The sequence below is a fragment of the Sinocyclocheilus rhinocerous genome, unplaced genomic scaffold (assembly GCF_001515625.1).
Source record: "Sinocyclocheilus rhinocerous isolate Xijiao unplaced genomic scaffold, SAMN03320098_v1.1 scaffold708, whole genome shotgun sequence".
Taxonomy (NCBI): domain Eukaryota; kingdom Metazoa; phylum Chordata; class Actinopteri; order Cypriniformes; family Cyprinidae; genus Sinocyclocheilus; species Sinocyclocheilus rhinocerous.
Genome location: NW_015635523.1, coordinates 2,882,187 through 2,891,790, shown reverse-complemented (window position 1 = coordinate 2,891,790; position 9,604 = coordinate 2,882,187). Strand labels below are relative to the sequence as shown.

General features: G+C 42.4%; 1 protein-coding gene across 1 annotated transcript in view; it reads right to left on the bottom strand.

The window, feature by feature from the left end:
* Positions 1-9,604, bottom strand: part of LOC107747043 (autism susceptibility gene 2 protein-like) — a gene marked incomplete at its 3' end in the record, with an annotated part of 374,875 nt that overhangs the window by 37,230 nt on the left and 328,041 nt on the right. Inside the window, exon 6 of the mRNA XM_016561457.1 lies at positions 4,009-4,057. Coding sequence (XP_016416943.1) covers positions 4,009-4,057 — 49 coding nt within the window. The remainder of the gene's footprint in view (positions 1-4,008; positions 4,058-9,604) is intronic.

The following is a 9,604-nucleotide window of genomic DNA, read 5'->3' as shown; positions in this document are numbered from 1 at the left end:
GAAAAAAAATGGCAAAATAGGCCTACATGGGGGAAAAATGTGAAAAACCGTGTTAGGTATTCGGCTTTCGGCCCAGTGTTTCATTTTGTTCGGCTTCGGCCAAGAATTTTCATTTCGGTGCATCCCTAATTAGTATAGATATCTGAAGTTCATAACAACACCAAACTGGAAGCCCACAGAAGCCATGCATTTTAATTTTTTTTTGTCATTTTCTCAAGATCCTGAGATAATAACAGAAAAATAATAGTTACACTTTATTTTAAGGTGTCCATGTTACACATGCTATATGCATGATCAAGGCTCGAAATTGCGACCATTTTGGTCGCATATGCTCCTAACACTTGCCAAAGAAGAACTTAACTTTAGGTTATTTACAAAAGAAATCTGTCAGTGTTCTTTTCATTTTCTCTCTTCTTCAGCCCTTTCTTTTTCTCGCGGTAGTTAGCGGAAAGCAGTGACTGAGAGATTGACAGCTAATATTAACCAATACAAAATCTGCATTAAAGTTAAGAATGTAAGGATAAAATCTGTTAATATATAATTTGTAGTTGTGGTGCTCCTAAATTTTTGGTGAGTGCTCCTAAATTTTTGCTGGTGCTCCTAACTTTTTGAAGTTGGGAGCACCAGTGCTACCAAGTAAAAAAGTTAATTTCGAGCCCTGCATGATGCATAATTACATGCAAGTAACACTAAGCCAAACCCTAATCCTAACCCTAACCATATAGTAAGTAGGCTACATGTTAATTGATATTACTCAGTACTTAAATGTATATTTACACTGGAACAAGGACACCTTAAAATAAACTGTAACCAAATATAATGAAATGCAAAAATTATGGTCTGCTCTGTGTTTGCAAACAGTTTGGTCTCACATTGAACAGCATGGAGGGAACAACATAATTGAAAAACACCTCTTATCAACAAACAGATAAACAAAGATAGTGCTACAGAGTCTCAGAATCCCTGATGAAACATAGTTAGTTACATATCACAGTAGTTAACTGGTCACAGTTCCTTGTTGTTCTCCCTCTTACTTGCTTCGAAATCGAGCAAAAGGAAATGAATACACTAATTGAGGCAGGCTGGTTGGCAGCCACCTGCAGGCTATGTGAGAGAGACAGTAATTAAGTCGAACATTTAATGATTCTGCTTAATAGGAGTGAGAGACAGAGCAATGAGGAGGGAAAAAAGAAAACAAGCAACAATTACACAAAACATCAGGAGGGAGAGAAGGAGAGGAGGAAATAGGAGAGGCGAAGAGAAGGTCTAATTCGGCAAAGAACATGTGAAGTGGGCATCTATGTAAACCTTACTGAACAGGTTGTCACTTACAGGACAACCTATGTAGCTATGTGCCTCTATAGAAGCGTAATATGGATTACCATCCATAAAGCAAGATCAACTCTAAGATACCTAGAGGTTAGTGCATTTTTAGTGCATAGTTGGATTATGATTAATTTCCTGACCCTTTGGAAATTGTTTAATTTTTAACTTTGTCTTTTTAATCTTAAAATTTGCCACAAATTATGTGACAAAACTGACAATGACATCTGTTTATCCCTCCTTCTCTTCCCTCTCCAGTGCTCAAAATGGCCTACAGCCCAATAAATGATCTAAGATCAGTTTTGCTCTGCTCTTTTGGAGTTTGATCTATATTTTCCCCTCAGAGGCGACTCTTCCCTCTCATCTCGCTGTTGAATGTGAGGCATTTTGTGAGCGTCAACCACCTAAGTGTGAAAAACACAGTAGCGAGCCTCTGGTTCTAGGCTCCAGGCAAATATTGACAGCTTTTCTGTTGCCTGTCTCTCAGCTCTTCAGTTCTACGTTCTCTTTCTTCTTTTGTTCGTAAGGGTTAAGAGTCTGAGCGACTGGTAATCCTCTGTAACAGAGAGCAGCGTCCTGTGTACACTCGCCATCTTTCATCTTCCTAAAACCCTCCAATAAAAATACCACAGCGCCTAAGTTCATTTGCACCTGTGCTTTGGAGGACGATCCTCTTTTCTCCATCCCTTCAGCCAATGGAAAGATTTGCATATGGCAAGGCGAGAAGGGGACAAGGGGAACGTGAAGGAGAGAGGGAAACGAGAGAGAAAAGACACATATTTAAATGGAAATAGAGTCTGAAGGGAGACGAAGTGGCCTGGCAGTCAGTGAGAAGAGAAAGCATATTTGTGTACTGTTTCCCAAGCACCAGCTTTTCAGAAGCAGAGGAGGCGGGCATGTGTTAGTTTAAGGCGCACAAAGGGAGTTTTAATCCTTTCAGAGGGGTCGTAATGGCCACGGCGAGGCGTCTCCAGGAGGGAAAGCCTTTCCGAAAAAGGGTCGCCATTCAGCGCCCCTCTGAACCTCACAAATCAAACCTCGAAAGGCCTTCAAAGAGCAGAATGTGGGAAATGTGTTTGGGGTCCCGAGGGAGAGAAGCAAGGGGGAAAAGGAGGAACAAGGGGCTTGTCGCCATCAATCAGTCGCTCTCTCTCACCTCCTCCCCGGGGTCAGATCTCTTTCCAGCCTCCGTCGCCCTCTACCCACTCCACCCCACCCATCACGCTCTCCATCCTGGTAACGCACCATTACAGAGGAATGTGGATTCACAAGGCTGGGCTCCATTATGTTGGCCTGCCCGGGGTTTGTAAAATGGGGGAGCTCAAATTCCAAAGGCTTTAAAAGCAAATTAGCGGTGTGCTGATGGGCTCCTGCTGTCTAAAGACACTGAGGTTTTAAAAGCAACTCAACTGACTGCCCGGATCTCAAACCTCGAAAGGCCTTCAAAGAGCAGAATGTGGGAAATGTGTTTGGGGTCCCGAGGGAGAGAAGCAAGGGGGAAAAGGAGGAACAAGGGGCTTGTCGCCATCAATCAGTCGCTCTCTCTCACCTCCTCCCCGGGGTCAGATCTCTTTCCAGCCTCCGTCGCCCTCTACCCACTCCACCCCACCCATCACGCTCTCCATCCTGGTAACGCACCATTACAGAGGAATGTGGATTCACAAGGCTGGGCTCCATTATGTTGGCCTGCCCGGGGTTTGTAAAATGGGGGAGCTCAAATTCCAAAGGTTTTAAAAGCAAATTAGCGGTGTGCTGATGGGCTCCTGCTGTCTAAAGACACTGAGGTTTTAAAAGCAACTCAACTGACTCCCCGGATCCTTTGTCTCGCGCGTTCTTACTGCAGACTCCACACGAACCAACTTCCTACGCACATAGCGGGACGTTTACATGCACACAAAGAACAGACGGTGTGCGCATCGCAGCTCCTCACTGTATAAAAACAAAGCATGCTTTTAAAATAGACACGGCAAACAATATCACACACGAGGCGTATCAAACCAGCAGGGTAGAATTGCTTCTTCCACTACCGTCTGTGCCACAGATCCAGCACCTTTATTTAGCATTTCACAACTAATCAATTTCCATAACAGAAGCCAGACGCCGCTGCACATGGGACCCAGTGTGTGGCGTTTACACATGCTGCGTGCCTGAAATGGATTTTCTCATTCATCACTCAGCAGCACATTGGGATCTGTTTAACAGAGTGGCTCAGATGGATTTCTCCCAGCCCATAAGCTGTGAGAAAGCACGGATACAACACACTGCCTGTCAATGGAATCGTAGTCAGCCTTGAGGAAATGCGTTATTTCCCATGCCACCCCGGAAAGCAAAACACATTAAGCGTAATCTGAATGCAGTATTGGTAAATAAGGTTGTCTGGAATAATGTGACGGATTCTAGTTTATGACTTGTGAAGCATCAAAGATTGCATGCTTCAGTTCACAGTTACTCGCATAATATTATATAGACCAGGGTTATCCTCACATACAGTGATGATAATATTCATTTTTAGATCAATTAGTAACATTAAAATAACGCCTTTAAAATATAATTTAATTTTAACTGTCAACCATAGCCATTTAGAGTATGTGCCTCTACAGAAACAATAAAATCCATTACACAACTGTGATTTGCACAAGCAATAAACATACATGCAGAATGGAATAAAGAAAGTCCACCACGTACCTTTAACTGCAGCTGTGCTGAAGAGTTTCTCTGAGCTGGCATCTGAGCCCTGAGAAGGGAGCGAGAAAGAGAGAGTCAGTACATCTGTTTCAGAACCAAGCAGGTGGGCTTCATCATCAAAGGTAGCGCAGCACTAATGAGCGCAAAAATTCAGTCACTTCCCAGAGCGGCCACTGGATGGCACTGTGGCTCCATGCGCCAAACGACGCGTTGCACTTGAGACCGGGTTGAACGCATTAACATTGCTATGTTATTGTGCAAACATCCAGCGTTGCAATTTACACAGCATTTAGGTAATGAAAGCCTATTTAAGTGACAATGTGGTGTCAAAGGGGCATCGGCTAATTAAATTGGCTAAACAGCAACAAAGATTGAACCATTACAGTCCACCCATTAGCATCTAACCTGACTCTCCACTGTCATTCGAGAGAAAAATAATACACGAGCTATGTGCACTTTTTTAAAATAACAATTTTACAATAATTAACCAACACACTAACAAACAGATGAGCTTTTGCGTGGATGTAGACTTACAATGGGACTTTTTTATGTCTTTCGTTGAATACATAACTATGAATATATTATCAGAAAAACAGCTCATTGTAAAGCAATTATTCTGACAGGTTTAGCAACACTATATCCATATCCAGCTCGAGGCAAAAACGACACTGACAAGGTGCGACAATCCTCTCAAATATTTGCCCATTTAAAATACATTTCTTAGCTTAAATTAACTCCATAAAAAAAACGTTCACGCCATTTTCACAGCTGAAGACGTGAATAATAATGATAATAATAATGTGATATGCATTCATTAACACATGACGTCAAGAGACATCGCTTCCACACAAAGATGCGTTTGCGCGACCGCTTTATTAAAAAAACATCTGGCAACATTCACTGCAGAGATTTCAACTAGCGTTACAATTATCCACAACCAGCGACAAGAAAACAGCGTTCCTAATCCTCCAGCCATCGAGTAATCCACCGAAACTGCTTTTATTTCCCCTAAAACGTCGAATAACATTGTGGTAATCGAAATATGAACTTTAAAAAAAAATCAATTTTTGAGGTATATTAAGGTGAGGTGTACCTTTAGATGTGGCGAGGTTGGCACGGACGAAAAGAACAAGTCAAGAAATCACTTTCAGGAGGTTTAGTAAATACGCCGTTTCACATTCTGCTTGTCAAACAATGTAATCCACAAACAGGCGGCGAATTCCTCTCGCTCCTTTTGAGCGATTGACAGCCATGCAAAATAAGGAGCCTTTGCCAGGGAAGAAGAGAAAGCAGAAAACATCCAGAGCTCAAAGCGAGAGAGGCTCTCGGACAAAGGCAGCCATGTGTCTGGTCCCCAAGAGCGCAGAGAAGTGGAGAAATCCTTCAGTTCGTCCTCCTCTTCGTGCGACTTGGCCGTTTGAAATCCTCGCCAACCGTCGCTTAACGGACACGGACTTATGTGCTTTTTTATTCAGGGGCGCGCGCTCAGTGACAAACCATCTCCCGCGCGCTCGTGCAGAGCAAGAAAATCCAACAAAGCGTACAGTATTTTTCTCCTATCGGCAGAATGGGTGGAGTAAAGCCGCTACCTTTCCTCGAAATCGTCGCTGGTTTCAAGCTCGTGTCCTGTCGCTGGCTCCCGTTCCTCGCGCAAGTGCTGCCTCTATCCACACAAACTCTCTCTCATTCACCCACAGCGAGACCAGGTCCTCCCACTTCCTGATTCTAACCTGACTTAATTCAGCTCCTACCCCCCGCTTGTTTCTGCCTCACACACAGGGAGCGTGCTTCCTCCGCTCAGCTTCACCGGACAGACGGTGTGTGTGTGTACGACGCTCAATGAGAGCTACTGGCAGAGGAGTCCTGACAGAGTGCAAGCGGGAGACGGAGCGAGAGAGAGAAGAGGAGGGAACTGGGATAGAATGATATTCTTTCACTCTCTGGCCGGACTGAGATGATGTCAGCTGCTAATGAATTTCCCAGTAGGGTGCAGCTACTATGAGGGGGAGGGAGACAGCCTCTCTTCATGAGCAGCACACACCTCCCTGGTTCCCTCTGCCACAGCCTTCCTTCACTGGGTTTAGAATCACCCAGGCTGACCCAGAACAGCACCCTTTGCCCTGCTGAATAATTAGTGTCAATGTATGAAAACCGAAGTCACTTTCAAAGTAGAATACTTTTCTGGTCAACACTTGAAAAACCTGAACCCGATGTGAAATCTGCATGGCGAAATGTTTTGCTTATATTGCAAGGATTCTTTTCTAAATGTGACCGCATCCTTAAAAAATAAGAAGAGGGAGAGAGCTGCACTGTGTATTGTTGGGACTAACATGGCAGGTTATTTAACACCAGGAAAAAGAATTAAACACTAAACTGATCAACCACGTCTGCGCCGATTACACTAAGACCGGACTTAATTGTGTTTCCAAACCGTGGTGTAATATTAACCTCCTTCCCTCCGGGTTTGAGGAAAAGCTTGAAGATCTAATTCCACTAACCTCAGTCCATGGACACTCAAACCCAAACAATCCAGCAATCTTCAGATAATGCCGGACATTCCTGGAAAATCTCCTTAATCTGACTGATTTGGGATCCCTTGGCTTAGCAAACCAGTATTAACCCTCTGCACTGCGGGCCAATGAATTAACAAGGGACTCGCATTGCAGTGACCTCTGACCTTGACTGCCCCCAACAGAGTAAGAGAATGTGTTAGCTTATTGCTGGATGTTTATCTTTCCTTCTCTATATCTCTCACCCCTTCTCCTTTGAGCCTGGGGGAAAAAAGGAGCTGCACGCTCCATCAATATACAGTAAGACCACGCTCAACCTCCAACATCTGCCTCAACCAAACAGACATGAGTTTATTTTTCTCTGTGTGAATTAAAATATACTTATTCCACAAATTCAGCACATGTAATCTATAGAGTACAGTATTTTAGTATTTTCATATATTAAAACTGAACTTTGAAACTCAGAATTGCAAAATAAAACAAAAAATGAAATGTTAATTTTAAATTATTAAAATAGAATTAAAATAGAAAAATGTCTCAAAATTGCAAAATAAAATACAATGAAAATAAAGCTACATTTTAAAAATACTTTATACTGCTACTTTATAATACTACCTGTCTTAAAACTATTATTCTGCTTCTATTTGTAGTAAAATATTTAGTAAAATATTATACTACTACTATAACATATTATTCTAAATTATTAGCTACAAAACACACTCACACCAAATTGTGTACGAAAATATATTTAGAGTTTGCATAAAATTGTGTTTTTGTCTTCACGCATTTATTTGTCTTAACTTCATATAGATAAACTGACAGTAAAAAAGAAATGAAATGCAGTAAACCATCTTAAGGGACCAGACTGGCTCTTAACACAACACAGAGAAGTCAATGCCACTCAAGGGAGAGGAGGGGGTGGACTTTTAAAATACTCCCACTCGCACATTTTTGCCCTCCGCTAATTTCTGTCACAACAAGCCTGAGGTAATCTAGGTTCAGCCCAACAGGCTTTAAGGATCCAGAGGCAGCTGAAGCTTATTAGGCCTATGAGACTCTAAGTGCAGGCTATGGAGGACAAGTTCAGCACTGCTTAGGGGCCCCCTGCTCCAGGTCCCAGGATCAGGTGGTCAGCAGGGCCACTATCAAACACCCTTTGAGAGTCAAGGAAACATCACTGGTAATTAACCATACAACGTGCGGTTATGGATATTTATATGAGCAATGAGTTCTAATGAAGTGCAACAGTGTGCAACCAAAATAGCAGGACAAAATTGTAAAAGAAAAAATTCTCAGTTTCATTTAAAATTAAAACAGATCCATGTATGATATTACTTTTTTAAATTTTTTTATTTGAGGTTCACATTTACTACATAATATATTATGCTTGTCATTTTTTCCCCAAACCGCATAGTATATTTTTATTTGGACGTAGAGTAACCGTGGCAAAATTGGTTTGGCTATAAAAAAAATGTCCCTTTTTCATCTATATTTGATTAAATAGATATGATTATATTATGATTACATATATGGAGCATGTCGGGGTTTGGATGAGGTGCACCAAAGCAGCCTTCTTCCCCGAAATCAGAGCTCGCTTTCCTAAATGCCTATCATCAGATTTGAGCGAAACCTCAAGCCTGTGATTACCGCTCTCCGCTCCACAATTAACGTCCAGATCTCTCGGCGCAGATTATTTTTAATTCAAATGAAACGCCGACAGACTACAGAAAGCAGGCAGAAAAAGAGAGAGAGAAAGAAAGAAATGGAAGGAAATGCAGTGAGAGAACATGTCGTAAAGCTGCCAAGAAACTAATTTGAAGTGGCAGTGGGGTATGGAAAAGCACTTGGTGAAGCTTGCCAGAAAAGTGGAATAGGAGATCAAACATTAATATTTGGAGTTATGCTATGTATGCCAGTAATTGCTGTCTGTGCCTGTAAAATTCCACCTATAGACCATAAGCCCTCTCTGCTGTCGTTTTGTCATATTTTATTCCTTTTTCTGGCCTTGATCCTCTGCTTCAAAGTAACCAGAGCCGCATTTTGCCTTTCTCCTTTATCCCTCCCTCCCATTCGCTTCTCTGCTTTCTTTCCCACTCAAAACGCATGTTTTAATTTCACAGGAACTCTGTGCTAGATTGCAATCACAGGAGATCGGCGCTCTGTTATGGTCTCTACGGCTATTACGGAAGCAATCTCTCGTTCTCATTCTCCCTCGCTCTCTTTTAAAATATTGCTGTGCATAAGTGTAACCTGAGGGGACTGGATATAATGTGTTAAATAGGGTAGCTCTGACTGGCCCTTGTCTGTAATCTCCTCTCTTGTATTCTCTCTGTGCTCTTTTCAGCTGGGGCCTTTGAGAGGCACTCAAAAGAAAGGTCCATTTCTAGTGACACTTAAAACTTCGCCAGTCAGGAGGGAACATTGACCAGCTCATCTGGGAGGCCTACGGGATGGTATTAGTGGTGTGTAGAACACCACATCAACAATGCCAGCGCAGAGGAGGGGAAAGAGTTTTCATGAGACAAAAGAGCTGTGGACACAGTTGCAAAGATGGAGTGATCTTCTTTCCTCGCTTCTTTTCCACAAACAGAAATTCAGAGCGATAAGTCTCCTCCGGTTCCATCCGCAGCTCCTGTCTGCAATCTGCTAAGCACAGGTCTTTACACGGCACTGTTCACAAGAGGAATGAATGGGAAGGTGGAACAGCTACACCTTTTGTTGCCTCTGGAGAGACCATAAACCACTCAGTTGAATTTAAACCAAAAAATTGTTTAGTTAGCACGTTGGACCCATGGCTTTGTGGTTAGCACACATTTAAGTCACGTGGCTGTAGCCACTATAGACATGACCGGCCTTTTAAAATATTTCTTGTAAATATTTTATGATGTTGTATTATTACCAAATGTTGGATTCAATATGTTTGTCAACCTGTTTTCTTTCAGACTTATCGCAGACTTATAAGTGCATTACTGCCACCTATCTCTCAAATGGACCATTGACACTCTATCTACAATCTCAATTAGGAGTGTCAATGGTCCATTTGAGAGATAGGTGGCGGTAATGCACTTATAAGTCTGCGATCCGCC